This window comes from Cetorhinus maximus, chromosome 4 (genome assembly GCF_964194155.1).
Source record: "Cetorhinus maximus chromosome 4, sCetMax3.hap1.1, whole genome shotgun sequence".
Taxonomy (NCBI): Eukaryota; Metazoa; Chordata; class Chondrichthyes; order Lamniformes; family Cetorhinidae; genus Cetorhinus; species Cetorhinus maximus.
In genome coordinates, this window is record NC_135882.1 from 23,355,276 (window position 1) to 23,375,270 (window position 19,995).

General features: G+C 39.6%; 1 protein-coding gene across 2 annotated transcripts in view; it reads right to left on the bottom strand.

Annotated features, from left to right (window-relative positions):
• The window catches only part of rttn (rotatin), a 213,179-nt gene that overhangs the window by 156,634 nt on the left and 36,550 nt on the right, over positions 1–19,995 (bottom strand). For both annotated transcript variants that reach the window (XM_078540041.1, XM_078540040.1), the window contains exons 9-11: positions 15,796–15,961; positions 7,122–7,309; positions 2,857–2,972 (exon numbers count right to left, since the gene is read on the bottom strand). In XM_078540041.1, the coding sequence (XP_078396167.1) occupies positions 2,857–2,972; positions 7,122–7,309; positions 15,796–15,961 (470 nt within the window). The remainder of the gene's footprint in view (positions 1–2,856; positions 2,973–7,121; positions 7,310–15,795; positions 15,962–19,995) is intronic.

The following is a 19,995-nucleotide window of genomic DNA, read 5'->3' on the forward strand; positions in this document are numbered from 1 at the left end:
AACAAGGTAGCCTGCTTGATTGGCATCCCTTCCACAAATATTCACTCCCTCAACCGCCAACGCACAGGGGCAGCAGTGTCTACAAGATGCACTACAGGAACTTACCAAGCCTCCTTAGACAGCACCTTCCTAACCCGCAACAGCTACCATCTAGAAGGACAAGGGCAGCAAACACATGGGAACACCACCACCTGGAAGTATCCCTCTAAGCCACTCACCATCCTGACTTGGAAATATATCACCTTTCCTGTTGCTGCGTCAAAATCCTGGAACTCCCTCCCTGACAGCAGTGTGGGTGTACCTACACCACATGGACTGCTGCGGTTCAAGAAGGCAGCTCACCACCACCTTCTCAAGGGCAATTAGGGATGGGCATAAATGCTGGCTTAGCCTGCGATGCCCACGTGCCATGAATGAATTTTTTAAAAATTAATAGGGCGGATAGATAAACTATTTCTTCTGGTGGGGATAATCAAGAATGAGGGGACATAATTTCAAAATTAGAACTGGGCCATTCAGGAACAAAGCAGGAAACACTTTATCCAAAAAAAAAAGTACAGGTTTCCTCCAAGGTGCTGCAGATGCTAGGACAACTGGAGTTTTCAAGAAGAGTTAAACAGATTTTGCTTAGATAAGGGTATCAAGGGATATGGAGAAATGAAGTTTGTGCAAATCAGCCATAATCCAACTGAATGACAGAGGAGGCTGAATGGCCTGTTGCTATGTCTTATTCCTGCACTAGGTCAAGCTCTTTTTTCACTCTACCCTTGTTGAACTCCCAATCCCCCAATTCCTCCAATATAAAATTCTCATCTTTGTGTTTAAATCACTTCATAACTTCCCGTTCCCCCTCTCTGCAACATCTTCCGTTTCTACAACCAGTTTTCCTTCCACACCCCAGTCCAAACACTACATTCCGTGCTCTCCCCGACCATGGGCAGCTGTGCCTTTATCCTGCTAAATCCCAATGATCTGGAATTCTCTCCGGAAGACCTACCTCTCTTTCTCTCCACCACCTATATTAAGATGCTCCTTAAAATGCATCCCCTTGACCAAACTTTTGTTCTCCCCCTCCTTATATCTCATCCCTTCTTGAGCTTGGGATCCAGTTTTGTCTCAGTTCATCCATGTGATATACCTTAGGATTTTTTTCTATAAAAATGCAAGCTGCTATCCTTATCCCTAAAACACTTATGCTCTTGAATCCCCCAAGCCTGATGGACCTTGAAGTAAAACGTAATAAGTGGGAACAAGCTAGCTTGACTACCCAATCACCACCATCTGTACCCATTTTTCTCTTCTGCTTCATTTCTAAATGGTTATAAATATCTTCTAGCAGCAAATATGTACTGAGCATTAACTAGGTTTTGCCTGGGCCTTATAAGTGAATGGCGCATGCCAGACTTTGTACAAATCAAGGCAGGCAAACTTGTGAGATGCAAGAAATTGCTATGAAACTTGCCTGTTGTCAGCTCCCCAAACAAATAATTCCTGAATTGGAATTAGTAATGACTGTCTATGGGCAATGGATTAAAAAGAACTTGGTATTGTCAGCCAGGTATACCTACAGAGTAAGATTCCTACAGCTTCAGATCATATCCCTACTTCCAGCAGACAACGTTGCAAGAATAATCTGTCCACAAGCAAAATACTATGAATGCTAGAAATCAGCTATAGTCTGACTCTTTGATCCCTGAAAGTTTTAAGTTAAGCAGGGGCTCTTTTTTCAGAAACAATTATTGAAGTCAGATTTCCAAATTAGCACTGCCCTGACATCTAGTTGCCGGGATATTTACTCATGCAACCAGGATTTATTTCAAGCTCTGAAGACATCCCTTAATATAGCTTAGAGGATTGAGCAGTTTTTGTGCATATTTTAGTACTTCTACAGAATGGACTTATTACTGATTTACTGCTCCCCCCTACTGGTTAGAACCAGGATATTCACCAGATTGGGAAGTTGGGACTGAAACGGTAACTTGCCTAAACAACCGTTGCTGCTTCTCTTGTGACACTGGTCAGTGAAACTTGAAGCAAGATTTGCCAAGATAGCTATTAATTGTGTTTGGACAAAAGGAATAATTTTTAGGTTTATCATGCACAGTGGAACAAAAAAAACCCCTGCAAATACTCAACAATTAAACTGCTGTTATTTACTATTGTCATTTTAAATCAAGGCATGCTGCAATAATTTTCATTTCCACCTCTTATCCCTCCCCAAACTTTGATGGCATTTATCACTATCTAATGAACTCCCAGAGTCATATCCTGAACTTTGCAGAGCTCCAAATGCACAGGATGACTTTATTTTTTGCTACATTACAACAGTGACTACAGGTCAAAAATATGTTATTGGCTATAAAGCATTTTTAGGACATTCTGAATTTGTCAAAGGTGCTATATAAATGCGAGTCTTTCATTTATCTAATGCGCTAGAGACAAACTAGTTTTGATTGACATCAGAAATTCTAAAGAGAAATAGCTGATGGATTTTTATTACCATCTGCTCCCAGAGGGGGTTTCTAATTGCTGCCACTGGGTCCCTTTAGAAAACAAAACCAGCTGCCAGTACACACTTGACATCCTTCGGGTGCAAATAAATAACTTCACATTCTGTATGGAGGACTGAAATCATCACTAATTCAGTACATCTACAAAAAATTAAGACTGTACTTGATCTCAAACAGACCAATAACTGCCCCGACCCATTCAGTTTCTTCTTAATAAAATATTGGATTCTGTTTATAGGCATATTTATTAATGTAAATGTAATATAGAAATGCAAGATGCTAGATAATAACATGCACACAAGTGTACCATGATCAGCAAGCCGCAGCACATAATGAATAGTCTTACCAGTTCTCGACCTGCAAGACTGTCATCAACCCAGACATCTTCTGAGATTGAATCATTGATGAGCAACACCACTTCAGCCAGCAGCTCCAAAACACGCATCACTATCTTCCGACTACCTGCAAAAGGGATTGTTGCCAACTTAATGCATAACAATGCAGTGTTCAATGGCATTAAAAATTTATATTTTATAAAGTGAATATACGGAATACAGCGATAGCAAACAATACAACTGCATTGGAAAAGAATAGTATTCAAGAAACAAATAAAGATATGTGCACTTAGATAAGTTTTGAAAAAACTTCAGAATACTTTGTTACAACATGCACTTAAAAAAACATCTCAAAAAAGTAAGAAAGGGAAGTAGTTTTGTCTGATATTTGAAGTATGCCACCACTTCATACAGAAAAGTACCATTATATCTTTTGCATTTTCTGTAGAAACAGTATTTTCATTGCCTCAGAGATTCTGCTAGGCCACCCTCAAGGATGTTACTGATGTAAAGTAGCCCAGTTAACCTTACTACGCTCCACAGAAAACAAGAGTAGCCACAAGTCATAATCTTTGTAAATCACAGTACTAACTAGGGATGCAGTATCCCAACGTGAGGCATGGTTTCTTGGAGTTGGACAGAGCTAAGGAGTGTTCACAAGTCATTATGAAGTAGTAGCACCATTGTTTATTATGGAATCTCTTCAGTACGAATGAAGGCTGTGTTGCCACAATTGTGCTGTCATTGAGAAGCCTGGCAATGAGAATAACCTGATAAGAAGAGGCTCCCCAAGCAGACCGGAAAACATTTTTTTTACATAACATTGAAAAATATTATTCTTCTATATAGAATGATGGAGCACTTTGAACAAGGACTACTCCCCTCAATCTTTCTCCACTGTATACAAAGTGCATTGCATCACTGATAGCTGTAAGTGCCCTCTATCCTCTACTGTACATATTATGAGCAACTGCCCAAAAGATAACTTTCCAAAAGGCCAAGTTACAAATTAATACAAAAACCAAAACTTTGCTAACCCTTTCCCCATATTAGAAATTATTTTGGTAATGGTATTTCCTGGCAATTAACTCTTATCTCATGTTTTACCTTTATATTGTAATCAATGAGTTAATCTTCCAGTACAATTGTCAACATACATTTACATAAACACAAAAAACTACTGCAGATGCTGGAAATCCAAAACAAAAACAGAATTACCTGGAAAAACTCAGCAGGTCTGGCAGCATCAGCGGAGAAGAAAAGAGTTGACGTTTCGAGTCCTCATGACCCTTCAACAGAACTGAGTAAAGTTAGGAGAGGGGTGAAATATAAGCTGGTTTAAGGTGGGGGGTGGGGTGGGGGAAGAGAAGGAGAGAAGTTGGGGGGGGCGTGGGGGGTGGGGTGGTAGTGGGGATAAGAAAGCAGTGATAGGAGCAGATAATCGAAAGATGTCATAGACAAAGGAACAAAGACGTGTTAAAGGCAGTGATATTATCTAAGAGAATGTGCTAATTAAGAATGGATGGCAGGACACTCAAGGTACAGCTCTAGTGGGGGTGGGGTGGAAAGACTGACAGGGCATTGCAGGTATAGATTTAAAAATAATGGAAATAGGTGGGAAAAGAAAAATCTATATAAATTATTGGAAATAATTTTTGTTTTTTCCAATAATTTATATAGATTTTTCTTTTCCCACCTATTTCTATTATTTTTAAATCTATACCTGTAATGCCCTGTCAGTCTTTCCACCCCACCCCCACTAGAGCTGTACCTTGAGTGTCCTGCCATCCATTCTTAATTAGCACATTCTCTTCGATAATATCACCACCTTTAACACGTCTTTGTTCCTTTGTCTATGACATCTTTCGATTATCTGCTCCTATCACTGCTTGCTTATCCCTACTACCACCCCACCCCCCACCCAACTTCTCTCCCCCCACCCCACCCCCCACCTTAAACCAGCTTATATTTCACCCCTCTCCTAACTTTACTCAGCTCTGCTGAAGGGTCATGAGGACTCGAAACGTCAACTCTTTACTTCTCCGCTGATGCTGCCAGACCTGCTGAGTTTTTCCAGGTAATTCTGTTTTTGTTTTACATTTACATAAAGTTCATTGCTCATCAATATTCAATGACAGCATGTGGAGAAAACACAGAATTCCTTTTTCCCTTTAAAGAACAATATAAAGTATATAAAAACAGGGGGAAAAAAACCGGTCACTTCCTCAAATTTAGGCTCCTTCCAACAGGAGGATCAAAAATTCTTTCGAGTTATCAACAGTCACAGATTGCAACTCTATCGAGTACAATCACAGTTCTTGGTTTCCGGGAGTGGGACACGAACCCACAACCCTCTGATTCAAAGGCGAGGGTGCTATGAACTGAGCCATGCTAATCTAGATAGAATTAGTGGCAAATTAGCCTTTAATTGACATCAGCCATGCCCTATTTTGTGTAGTTCCCCACAGTGAACAATGATCCTGAAGGGACTGGCCACATTAACAGCTAAAGGTCACAAGTGTACTCCGGATTACCTGTGCGCAACACCACAATATCAATTATCAAATAAAAGTAATGGATAAAAGACAGTATAAAAGACAGTAATAGATCCATTATCATAATGAATCACAGGGAAAAAAAATCTAATTATGGATCTCATTCTCCTTTTAAGCAGTCCTGGCTTTCCATTATAAAATACCAAGTCATTGGCATCACTTATGCAATTTAATTTTTTTGTGCCATCTAGGTCACAAATGTAAGTCATGCGGTATGTAATAGAGATCCCATTCAGCAGTACTAAATTGCCATCCCAAGGTCATTATAGCAAGGCCAAATGCAAAAATCAACTAATATGTCATCCCAACAACATATCTCAACCCAAACCTCAGAGGAGTGCCTACCATTCCGCTAGTGTGCTTTTTCAGATTTAGATGGCTGACGTGAGATTATAATTGTCAACAGGGAAAAGTTGTTGATTCTCAGCTGAATTTAATTTCAGGATCAAACAATGTTGCTCCACCAACCTCTTCTTTCATCTTCTTCCATTTTTCTTGGGGTTACCACGACGCAGGTTGATCACTCTTCTAAATCTCTTCCTGTTAGTCACCCATTCTTCATCCAATCCGGTTGCATTTAAGCAACTCACCATCACGTCTATCCATCTGGTCTTGGGCCTTCCTCTTCTACTTCCTGGCAATCCCATCCCCTTAACTCGCCTCACCATATTTCCTCTCTCTCTCTTGCTCAGCAATGACCATGCCGTTTCAATCTCTTTTCGGCTACTTTCTTCGACGCTCCCAATCCTCACTGACCCCCTGATGTTCTGGTCCTGATTTCGTCCTCTCTCTACTCCACACAGCCATCTCAGCAACCACATCTCATTACTATCCAGTCCTGATCCTCTTTTCTTGATGTTGCGCAGGTTTCTGCACTACATAACAACAAGGCCAGTTTCACAATTGTCCTGTAGATTCTTCCTTTCAGTTTCAGTGATACTTTTCTATCACACAGCACTCCAGTGCACTTCTTCCAATTACACCAACCAAAGCTAATCTGTTGCTTAATTTCCATTCCCATACTTCAATCTTCTGCTACCTCTGACCCCAGGTACTTGAAACTACTCACTTTCTCCAAGTCCTGCGGTGTGTAATATAGACCTCATTCAATGGTGCCAAATCTCATTTGAAATTCATTGTAACAAGGCCAAATGCAAAAATCAACTGCTATACCATCTCAACAATACATCTCAACTTTAACCTCAGAGGGCTACCTCCCATTCCACCAGTGTGCTTTTCAAATTTAGATGACCCATAGGAGATTATAATTGTTTACAGGGAAAAGTCATCAATTCTCAGCTGAATTTAACTTCAGGATCAATAATCCTTACACTTTCATTCTGATCCTCTTCCCTAGGTTCAAATAGTCCATAAATTGGATCTTTGGTCGGCTGATCTTCATATCCCTGTCTTCCAGGGCTTTACTCCAGTTCTCCAGATATTCAGTCATGTTTCCATCATCCTGCCCACATAGCTCAATGTCATCTGTGAACATCACTGACCAATGCACTTCCTGTCTCTCTTGCTCAGCACTATGATACCAAGTCCTTCATACACATTTTTTGAAACAATATACTGAGGTAAGTTCTCAGTTGACCTCTACCTCCCTAATCCCGCATTCAAAATGTGAACATGTGTCCCACCCTTTTAACTTGGGTTACGTAACAAAAGAATAAAACTTAAAATGTTACTAAAAAAAGTGTTTCCACAAGGCTGGTTACCTGTTCTGAGCATTGGCACTGCATGTTCTAGGACAACCACACAGAACTGTGGGAGACTAAGTTGCTGGAACTGAAGCTCCAAGGAATCCTCACTCTCCATCTCAGGCAACTCCAAGCGGGCCAAGTCAACTACAGAATGGTTAGACATCGGACTTCCAGAGTTAGGAAACCCTTGGGAACTGCTTCCACTAGAATAGAAAGAGCATTTAGGGAAACAAAATCTTTAAAACAAACAACTCACGCTTTCATTTCTTCAGCAGAAAGAAAAAGATCAGGCTATAAATCAGGCTATATTTTTTGATCTCTCTTATTGGACTCCAGCTCTTGGCATTATGCAAGTGTTGACTAGCACAAAAATCTTAGTCATTTTTATGTGGCAAGATGCATCACACATCAGGTGGATTGGCTCCAAGGGTCTGTAATTCACGTGACCACATGTGCAAACTTGATCAAAAGGACTAATCTGAGTAATGTCCAAGATAAGGTCTTCTGGGAACAGCAAAAATAGTCACCAGCTAAAAGATGTATTATAATTTTTTGTGTTTCTGCAACTCAAAGCCTACATCACAAAACAAAACTACAGCATAACTGGAGTGACTTCTCCAAACTGAAGCATTTTAACCAGCAAGTAAATCAAATCTAGTTTTAGTTTTCTATAAGAAACATCTAATGGCTTTTCCTGCTAGTTAAAATCATTCTTGCACCCTTCAACTCAAATAATTTTGCCCACAAAGTACCTGAAAGTCCATGTGGGTAACAACGAAGCAAGGAAATGAGGCATCTGGGACTCCAGTGAGCAAAGCAAGCAAAAGTAGATCCTTAAGAGATTTAAGAATTGGAAAAACACAGGAGAAGGAAGATAAATTAAAGGGGGTGAACTCATTGTCAAATTAGGTGCAGAAAGAGAAATAAAAGAGGGAAAGAAAGATTGGGTTTACTTTGCTTTTGTAATTAATTACTCTTGGAAATCAATAATGTAATTAGAAGTAATCATGTGAATTAGGATTAAGCAGCATATCACATTGTTGGTTTTTGTTAGATTTACCATTAAACACAGCCCATTACCTGAAATCTGCCACTTTGTGTTTATTAGGAAAAAGAATGTGGCATTTTCTCCAAATTAGGAATTTTCAACATGGCCCTGCTCCTGTGATGGCAGCTGATCAACATTAGTCGGAAAGTAGTTTTACTACACAGTACACATAACCAGCAAGTAAAAATCTTTCAAGCCAAGTGGTTCAATACAACGGCCAGGAGAAAAGCTTTTTTTGAGTCCGGAGACATCACATATCTGAAACTTGTGGCTTGATTCAATTTCTTCAATGCTTTAAATGGATGTTGGTTCACAACCTAAAAGTGTACCGATGACATCATGATTGACGGGAAGGACTAAGTAGCACAGAAATAAAGTGCTATGATGGCAAATCCAATTCCATCCCTCATTTACTCTCAAACAATTTATTACTCGGGCCGTTATCCTGATACAAAGCAAAGTAGGAAAAATCAGAGTTTTCTGATTTTTTCTGCAATTTAACAGCAGCATACATTTCATGATCATAAAAAATTAAATAGACAAGTTTGCAGATTTTCAGCACAAAGCAGTTGCCAGCAACCTCTTCCCAACTGAACAAAAGACATTGATGGATCTTTAAACAAATGGAAATGATCCTTAATCTCCGAATGGGGAATGGAAGGCCAATGTCAGCAAAATGAACATAATCCCTAGATTAATAAACCATCTTTTAATTTTATGTAATTTTGCTTTTAAAACAGATGCTTCAGAGCTTTGCAGATGGCAATTTGGCTTGCTCCAAAATTTTGATCTTAATTATTTGCTGAATTACCTAGCTGTATCCATGATAAATACGTTCAATCCATTCTCAACCCGAATCCCACAGCAACCTTGACTACACTTCCCCTCATGCCATTTCTGTAAGGATTCTATTCCATTCTCTCAGCTTCTCCATCACATCCGTTCTGACAATGTTAATTTCCGTACCAATGATTTCAATGTGCCTTCCATTTTTCTCAACCAAGAATTCCCTTCCACTGTGGTTGACAGGGCCCTTGTTCCATTTACTGCACTTCTACTCACAACCTTTCCCCTCCATCCCAGAACCATAATATGGATGTCCTTGTGCTCACCTTTCAACTCACCAGCCTCCACAGTCAACAAACCACCTGTGTCATTTTTGCCACCTCCAGCATAATACCACCACCGAACACATCCCCCCCACCCCCTTTTAGCATTCCGAAAGCACGTTTCTCTCTGCGACATCCTGGTCCATTCCTCAAACACCCATAATGCTTTCTCACCTTACCACGGCACATTCAAAGCACAGTAAATGCAATCCTTTAACCTTCTCCCTTCATACCATCCAAAGCCCAAACATACTTCCCGGGTGAAACAACAATTCTCTTGTATTTTCAGTATAATATACTGTATTTTGCTGCTCATGATGCTGCCTTCTCTACATTGGGGAGACCAGACATAGCTTGGGTGACTGCTTTGCAAGGGTGGCCCTAAGTCCCCAGTTGCCCCACTCCCACTTTGACCTCAGCTTCATGTCCTGCGCCAAAGAAGCACTGCTTCTTTCAATTAAGCACTTTACGGCCTTTCAGACTCAACATCCAGTTCAACAATTTCAAATCCTGGCATCCTTTTTTCAGACAGCAGCTGCTGGTAATGATTTTGCTATTCCCATTTCCAACACCTCCTGATCTATCTTTTGTTTCTTTGTTACATTACCACCTCCTCTTACTTTATACAATCAGCCCTTTCATCATTTACTATTTCCTTCCTTCTGTCCTACCACAGCCCTTCTTCCTCTTTTGTTCTTGCCTCCCTCTCCCCCTGCTTCTAAGTCCTGGATAGTGTCGAGTTTCTTGATAATTGTTGGAACTGCCGTCAACCAGACAAGTAGAGTTTATTCCATCACATTCCTGACTTGTGCCTTGTCAATGCTGCAAAGGCTTTGGGAGCAAGGAGGTGGGTTATTCACCACAGAATACCCAGCCTCCGACCTGCTCTTGTAGCTGCAGTATTTGTGTAGTTGGTCTAGTTAAGTTTCTGGTTTTGTGGCCACCACCACACCCCCACCCTCCCGGATATTGGTGGTGGAAGATTCAGCACAGGTAACACCATTGAATGTGAAGAGGTGATGCTTAGACTCATGTTTAAACTCATGTCGCCGGATCATTAGTCTAGGCCTCTGGATTACTTGTCTAGCCACATAACCACCACATCCACTGTACCTGGTAATAGAGTGGCTTCTGGTGAAAGTTTCATCCTCACCACTGACTCTTAATATCTTTCTTAAGAGAAAGTAGTTAACATAGGTTTCAGCACTTACTTGAATAATTATCTATGAGGCAATTAAATGAATGAATGGCTTAGTGAGTTGCTGCAGCACATCCTGTAGATGGTACACACTGCTGCCACTGTGCATTGGTGGTGCAGGGAGGGAATGTTTAAGGTGGTGGATGGGGTGCTGATCATGTGGGCTGTTTTGTCCCGAATGGTGTTGAGCTTCACGAGTGTTGTTGGAGCTACACTCATCCAGGCAAGGGAAAGTATTCCATCACACTTTCTTTCATATTTCATTTGTTTATTTTCTCATTTTATTTGTTACATGTAGGTCATGTTCTGAGACACTACATGTTATTACTTGGTAAAGGCAAGCAACAGATGGCACACAGAGCCAGTGAAGATGAAGAGGACAGGGCAAAAAGTTGGCAGAAAGCAATAGGCAGCAATGAGAGAAAGGGAAGGTGAAAAGGCTAAAGCAAGATGTTGAGAGAGCAACAGGATGCAAGAACAACCAGTACTGTAAGTAAGTGATCAAGACTCTTTAAGGAAGCTTTCATCCATGATCCTCATCATATAATTATGAGTCAGACCCAGAATATGATATAAGTGGTAGATCAGAGGTATGTGAATATTGTGGTGAAAAAAAGTGGAGAAAAGAGCCACCTTCAAAGTGTTGCCCAAATGGCAGATTGCCACTGTTAAGTGAGCCACCTGACCCAGTGAATGTTCTCCTTATGGGAACAACAACAAAATCAAAACACTTCTTGGAAAACATCAAAAAATATAACAACTGAATTCATTTTGGCTCAAGGAGGGCAGACTTCTTAATGTGGTCTATGATGAAACATTTAATGTTTCAACAAACACTGGAAATACAGACAGCAACACTAAAAATGTAGAATGATATAGAGATAATGCCTTTGATACTGATGATGAAATATTCAGAGTATTGACAAGCATTGAAGAAGTAAATGTAGATGTAGATTTTCATCCTAAGAACTTCGAGTGTGACACTGAGGTGGTAGAGGATATGAATCAAAATCATATAGTAAAATTTGTAAAATAATTTGTTAATTAAACTAGAGTCAAGTCAAACAAACTAAATTAAAGTAAATTCATTGTAAAAATAAATATTTTTTGTCAAAATCTTTGAGTTTAATTGTGTGGATTTATGTATTTGTGGGATTAAAATTGTGAATTAAAATAAGTGTGTGAAAAAAGGTAATGAAATGAATTGTTGAATGAAATTTTTTGGATACAAGATATACTGCAAATAAATTACTTCATAGAAACATTTTTTGTCTGATTTTCAGCTTTAATACCTATCACATTCAGTTCATATGACCATAGGGACAATATCTCAGCTTGCTACTTCAGAAAAATCTTTTTTAAATCTTATTTTTGAACTTTCACCCCTTTATTTCCCAGACATAAGAACAGTAGCCCAGCTTGTGAAGGAATAAAAAAGAATTAGCATACATCTAGAAGGATCTATCAAACAGTAAAGAGGAAACCCATTTAAGGACCATATCCATATGTTTTCGAACCCCTTTAATCACAAATGTCACAGATAAATTATAAGTATTAAGAACATGCCAAATATAATTTTAAGGTGCTATGCCTTTGAAGTTGATAGGCTAATACCATAATTGGAAATGATGAGATGCCAAGTGGTAACCTTGGTATTGTTCCATCTCAGAGATGCCCTTGGAGTAGACCTACCACTATGGCCATGGATTTTGAAGCAGGCTGTTCATTAGAGCAGGCTTGCAAGGGAAAAGTTTACTTAGTGAATTTTTATACTTGCCAAGGTGATGAACATTCATGAAAGAACATTTTCATGAACCAAGTGCCTAGTCAAGAAATTCTAGGCAAGTGGAGGTGTCAGCTGTGGCTCAGATGGTTGTGGGTTCAAGTCCCACTCCAGGGAATTGAGAGCACAATCTTGTCCGATTCTCAGCCCTGTACTGAAGTGAGTGCCGCACTGTCACAAGTCCTGTCTTTTGGAAGAGATGCTAAATTGAGACTCAGTCTGCACTCTCAAGTGGACAGAAAAGATTCAGTGGCACTATTTAAAAGAACAGGCAAGTTCTCCCCACTGTTCAAGTAAATATTTACCTCTCCATCAACATCACAAAAACCTGGTGATCATCACATTGCTGCTTGTGGAACATTGGTGTGTGCAAATTAGCTGCCACGTTTCCTAAATCACAAGTGACTATACTTCGAAAGTACTTCATTGGTTGTAAAGTTCTTCAAGAAGCCCTGAGCTTGTGAATGATGTATATAAATGTAGGTCTTTCCTTCCTTCTTTACAAAGTTCCCTCCCCTGGATCAATTAGGTAACATTTGTCTACATCGACACCAGCCAAACTGTGGCCTGTTAGATGGATAGGGACTGCCAATTAGAGTGAGCTTAGTATTGCGGGTCTGTGTCCACATTCAGGAAAATTTCATCCACTCAGTCTAGGCTACTTTAGAGAGCTGAAAGATCATTGCATTGTCCAATCCCCAATGTGGGTTGTACTAGCAAACACTGACAGGTAGCAACCAACAGAATTCTGGATAAAAGGTAGAATAATGGCATAATTTGGCTTGAATTACAGTTTGTCTGGCCCACTTCCTTTCTTAACCATGGGCAACGAATAATCTCCATAACAACGTCGCACACCTTTGGGCAAAAAAAATTTCTCCCAATTTCCCTTCTCACCCCTAACTTTCCAATCTTTAGATTAGCATACTCTGGCATTTAATCCCAGAGTGAGAATTTGCCTGGATCAATTTCATAGATTCATTTTATAATCTTGAAAATTTAATTAGATCATCACATAGCCTCTTCCTTTTCAAAAATAAAATCCATCTTTCTTAACCTTTCCACATAATTTAAATTCCTGATTTCCCAATTCAGATGTGTTGCGCACTCTTTCCTGTCTGGGACAAAAATATACCTTACAATTAGGTGACAAAACTGCAGATGGGATTACCGCAGCACAAGTAAGTCTCTCTAGATTCACACTCAATCTCTGTTAATACTTAACTTAGCATCTCATTTTCCTTTTTTTTAAAAAAAAGAAAAACTGGAGATAAACATTCATCTCACAATTTATAGATCAATTCACTCTTTCAGTCCTGCACTGCTGTGTCAACCTTGTTTCAGGGTTCACGTCCTGGCATACAGCTTCAATCTACAGCCATCTACCAATTTAGCTAAGCTGTCACTTAGATCTGGATTGCAGAGCAAACTGGTGAGTTGAACGATTCTACTTTTCTAATGCTCACTCAAGCATTTAAAGAAGTTTTTCTATTCCTACAAGCTCATAAATCAATTGAGATTGACTCAAGATTGCAAAACTTTCTGTAATGAATTTCCCTCGCACTTCGTAGAATATGGACAGCCTTTCCATCATTCCTTTGTCATCGCAGGAAATGAGTGATAAAAAATTGCCTTATTGTTTGAATACTACAAAATGCCAAACTTTAATTTTCATAAAGGAACAGCATAGGATTTACCTCAGTGAAGAACATGGCTCATTAACAAAAGCAAACCTCAAACTTAGCAATGGGTAAACTCAATCTTGACACTCTTCCAAACAGGGAAGATAAAAGAAAGAAGAAAAAAAATAATGGATATATGCAGCACATAATTCCACACCCAAGAGAAAAAATGGAACAAAAAAAGAATTCTGGAAAAACTTAGCAGGTCTGACAGCATCTGTGGAGAGAAAGACAGAGTTAACGTTTCGAGTCCGTATGACTCTTCTTCAGAGCTCTGTATTCTCTATTGTGTCTGATCCGACTCTCCGAATGAGCAATTTACTTATTGCCATTCTCCCATAACCCTACATATTCTCCTTTCAGACAACAGTCTAATGCTCTTTTGAATGCTTCAATTGAACTTGCCTCCACCACACACTCAGGCAGTGCATTCCAGACCCTAACCACTCGCTGCGTGAAAACGCTTTTCTCATATCGCTTTTTCTTCTTTTGTTAATTACTTTAAATCTGTGCTCTCTTGCTCTTGATCCTTTCACTTGTGGAGACAGTTTCTCCCTATCTACTCTGTCCAGGCCCCATAATTTTGAATATCTCCATCAAATTTCTTCTCAGCCTTCTTTGCTCCAAAGAAAACAGTCCCAATGTCTCCAATCTATCTTCATAACTGAAGTTCCCAATCCCTGGAGCCATTCTTGTGAATCTTTTCTGCACTCTCTCCAATGCCTTCACATCCTTCTTAAAGTGCAGCACCAAGAACTGGGTGCGATACTCCAACTGAGGCCAAACTAGTGTCTTAGGCAAACTCAACATAACCTCCTTGTTCTTGCACTCTATGTTCCTTATTAAAGTCCAGGATACTGTTATGTTTTATTAACCACTCTCTCAAGTTGTCATGCCACCTTCAATGACTTACGCACATATACACCAAAGTCCCTCTGCTCCTGCACCCTCTTTATATTGTCTCTCCATGTTCTTGCTACCAAAATGAATCATTTCACATTTCTGCACATTGAACTTCACCTGCCACCTGTCCATCCATTACACCAATTTGTCTATCTCCTTTTGAAATTCTTTATTATCTTCCATACAGTTCATAATGCTTCCAAATTTTGTATCATCCGCAAACTTTGAAATTGTGCCCTGTACACCAAGGTCTAGGTCATTAATATATATCAGCAACACTGATCCCTGGGGAACTCCATGAGTTCTTCAGCATGAAAAACATCTGTTAAGCATGACTGTTTCCTGTCACTCAGTCAATTTCGTATCCATGTTGCTATTGTCCCTTTTATTCCATGAGCTATATAACTTTGCTCAAGTCTGTTGTGCAGCACCATATCAAATGCTTTTTGAAAGTCCCTGTATACCAAATGAACAGCATTGTCCTCATCAAACCTCTGTGCCACCTCTTCAAAACAACTCGAGCAAGTTAGTTAAACACAATTTTCCCTTAAGAAATCCATGCTGGCATTCCTTAATTAATCCACATCTGCCCATGTGACTATTAATTTTGTCCAGAATTATTGCTTCTAGAAGTTTCCCCACCACCGAAGTTAAACTGTAGTTGCTGGGCTTATCTTTATTCCCATGTTCAAAAAAGGGTAAATGTTTACAATTCTCAGAAGCTTTTATTTTCAAAGAAAATTGGCATATTGGTAAACTTCAATCAGAATATTCTAAGTGAAATTAAGAGTGATTCAATTAAAATGAAGTCTAAATAAACATAAACCTGAAAAATGTGCAAGTACGCAAATAGACATTGTACATTAACAGAACCAAGTTACATTTGTTAGCTACTGAAATAGAAATAATCGCCAGGATACAGAAGTGGTCATAGGTAGTATGATCCCCAAGCCACATTTCATTTACCTTGATGATGCTGCATCACCATCTTGGCCATCCCCTCTGGGACGCTGAACAGTTCGTCCAATCACAGATGGTCTAGGGCTAGTACTTCTAGGAGAAGGATTTTGGGAAATGTTTGTTCCCCTTGTTTCCTGGGAATAAGCCACAGAAGAGTTCTGGGAAACTAAGTCTGAAGACCCATGAGAGAGAGAAACAAAAATTATTTAAAAAAAAAATCAATTTCTAATTCTTATTAAATGCTAACTTAGTGTAGGGGTTACAGGCTTGAACTGGTGTAAATGCACGTGCTTTTTAAAAAAAATTGTTTGTATCAGGGGTCAATCGAGAACAAATCCTTTCTCAATTCAGGGATTACTTAAATGTTGAATGTTCTGAGATGTCTATTTGCAATCCTGCAGAACCCCAACTTAAAATTATTACTCCTAGTTATTTCTTCTGATAGACAATCAGTTTTGCACTTACTTGCCCTACCTGTTGTCCCACACAATACCTTTCAATGCCAAATTTCTCTACCATCAGCCTTGCCTAAACCAGGGTCCGTTATCCAGTTGAAAGTCAATGAATTGGTTGCAAGGATTTAGACACATCAGGCAAATTCAAATGTCCTTCAAGTACGCGCTAGATCTTTCAAGGTCCCGATCTTAAAGTAATCTGTCAGAAGATCAGAGTTAAAATGTAGGCTGTTTTGTTTTGCGGGCTGCACTTGAAACCTCTTAATACTGGGGAGAAATAAAGATAAGTAGGAATAATAAGATTATCATGCTAGGAGATTTTAATTATTCAGTCATTGGTTGGGGCAGGGAAGGCATTTAAGGAAATAAGCAATATGTCTGTATGCCTACAAAGGAGGCAGGCGTTGTTAAAACTAGTCAAGAGCAATGGAATAGGAGAGATAGATGAATTAATTGAGAGTGAGTGCTTTGGGAAGTGCGCATAATATGATAAGTTATAGTTTTAAATTGAGAAAAAAAGGAGTACAAAAATAAGGACATTAATTGGAATAGGCCAGAATTTAGAAACACGAGGGTGAGGTAACTGTGCAAAAACAGAACATAAGAAAGATAGACAGATGAAGACCAGGTGGCCCATCAAATCTGTTCTAGGTTAAGATGGAAAAAGTTGGCACACAAACATATCTTACTGCTGATCTAATTCTAAGAAAGAGTTTGCAAAGTCTCATAATAAGCATTACATCAAAAAAGGTCACCAGCTAAAATTTAAGATTACTGTGGATAAATAAATCAAGTTAAAACAATTTCAATTGAAGGTTGCATATCCGCCATAAAGAAATGGTGAAAATGATTAAAAATGAGAGAAGAAAATTGAAATTGATTTTAAAAAACAAAGAAAAAGTGGAAAAGAATCTCAAAATATGTCAACAAAGTACTCTACAAATATATCAATAAAAAAGAATGGTCAAATGTAATATGGGATTCTCAAGAGGAGAGATAGTGAGTCACTTGAGGAAATTGGCAAAGATGCTTAACAAGTATTTCAATATTTACAGAAGAAAAGCATATTGGGGTAGGAAGGCAAACCCCGAATTGGTTAAAAGCAAATTGAAAAATATTAAGTAAAATATTAGACAAATTAGTTAAGGCTGGAGAAGTGCTGTCCAAACTTGTATGGTAAATAATTGAGAACCAAAGGAAACTGCAATGAGTTACTAATGAAATGAGTGCAGCTGATGAAACTGAGTGTAGACGGAGTTTGGTGAATGGAGGAGTGAGGTGAAGGAGGGGGCTGGAGAAGGTGTTTGTTTTCTTTTTCTATCTTTTTCACCCTGTAGGAATTGGTTCTTGCTCTAGTACAGGGAAAGGAGCTAGTTATTTGGTGAGTATCTGGTAAGAGGGTAAATTCTATTCTATCCCTGAGGTTTAAAATAATACACAAATTGGTGGTAAAGTTAATAAAATAAATAAAAAAGCAACATAAATAAGTGACTAATATAATTAAGTCATTATCTACAACACATTAAGGATGGCAGGACAGGTCAAGGCTGCAGCATGTGAGAGCTCCTGGATAACATTGTGATCCACGGCAAAGACATCTGCAGTAAATGTTTGTGGCTTATGGAAATTCGGCTCAGAGGCATTGAGCTGGAGGCTGAGCTGCAGATTTGCTGCAGACTCTGCGACACCTCAGGGAGGGGGAAAGTTAGCTGTCTGCTTTACACCAGGAGGCAGTCATACCACTTGGGATAGGGACTTCTGATTTGGTCAGTGGTCAGGGACAGGAAGGTGTGACTGCGAGTGAGAGACAGGCAAGGGGACCCAGAGGGCAAGAGTGCAGGAGTGTGAGCCTCTGCAATTGTCCATTAGGTTTGAGACGCTCTCTGCTTGCTTGAAGAGAGCAGGGGCTGCAGGATGGATGAACAAACTGACCATGGCACTCTGGTACAGGAAGCCTTTCAAGTGGGGGGAGCAAAAAGGAAAGTGGTGGTGGAAGGGCACAGTATAGTGAGGGCGAGTGACAATGTTCTCTGTAGCAAAGAACAAGAGTTTAGGTGGCTGTGTTGCCTGCCCGGTGCCAGGGTTTGGGACATCTGCTCAGGGCTGGAGAGGAATTTGCAGTGGGAGGGGGAGGGCCCTGGTGTTGTGGTCCATGTAGGTACCAATGACATAGGTAGAACCAGGAAAGAGGTTCTGCGTAGAGAGTATGAGGAGCTAGGCACTAAATAGAAAATCAGAACATCAGAAGGTTATAATCTCTGGATTATTACCTGAGCCGCTTGCAAATTGGTATAGGGTGCTTTAAATTAGAGATGAATATATGGCTGAAAGGCTAGTGTGGAAGAAGTGGGTTCCATTTTGTCGAGCACTGGCACCAGTACTGGGGAAAGCCGGTGGTGGGGGGGTGGCTATAACCATTGAGGTGATCTACACCTGAACCAGGCTGGGACCAGTGTTATTGCAAATCACATAACTAGGGAAGCAGAGAGGTTTTTAAATGAAATAGCGGGGGCAAGGGATAAAAGTGGAAAGTTGTGGTATGGTCAAAGATTCAAGTAAATATGATCAGGTAGCCATTACGGAGACCTGGCTGCAAGATGACAAGGATTGGGTCCTGAATATTGAGTATATGACCTTCAAGAAGAATAGAAAGCTAGATAAAGGTGGAGGGGTAGCACTATTGATTAAGGATGGCATTTGTGCAATAGTTAGAGATGGCCTTGGTTCAGAAGATCAGGATGTAGAGTTGGTTTGGGTGGAGATGAGGAATAGTAAGGGAAAGAAGTCACTAGTGGGACTATAGTGGTCTATAGGCCCCTAAAAGTAACCACAATGTAGGACAAAGTACACAAGGAGAAATATTGGGTGCTTGTGATAAAGGGACGCAAATAATTGTGCGTGACTTTAATCAACACATAAACTGAAAAAATCAAATTGGCAGTAGTAGCCTGGATGACGAGTTCATAGAATGCTTCCGAGATAGTTTCTTAGAGCAGCACTTTCTGGAACCAATCAGGGAGCAGGTTATAATAGGCTTGGTATTGTGTAATGTGACAGGATTAATTACTGACCTCAAAATAAAGGCATCCCTAGGTAGCAACAACCACAATATGATTGAATTTACATACAGTTTGAAAGAGAGAAGGTTGGGTCTAAGACCAGTACTTTAAACTTAAATAAGGGCAACTATGTGGGCATAAAAGCTGAGCTAGCTGAAGTCAACCAGGATACTAGGCTAGGGGATAAATCAATAGAGAAGCAGTGGCAAGCATTTAAGGGGGTATTTCAGGATACTCAGGATAAGTATATTCCTACTATAAAGAAAAATTCTAAAGGGAGGACTCACCATCCCGGGTTAACTAAAGTAGTTAGGAAAAGTATCAAGCTTCAGGAAAAAGCATATAACTGCGCAAAGATGAGTGGCAGGTCAGATGATTGTTCAGAATATAAAGAACGACAGAAAATGACTAAAAGATTAATCAGGAGAAAGAAATTAAGAGTATGAGAGGAAGATAGCTAGAAATGTAAAACGGATAGCCAAGAGTTTCTACAGGTATGTAAACAGGAAAAAGGTAGGTAACATATCTGGTGGTCCTCTAGAGAGTGAGAATAGGGAGTTAATAGTAGATAATAAGGAAATGGCAGGTGGAATGAACAAATATTTTGCTTCTGCTTTCACCATAGGGGATTCAAAAAACATCCCAGTAATAGCTGTAAATCGGGAGGTGGAAGGGAAAGAAGAATTTGGTGA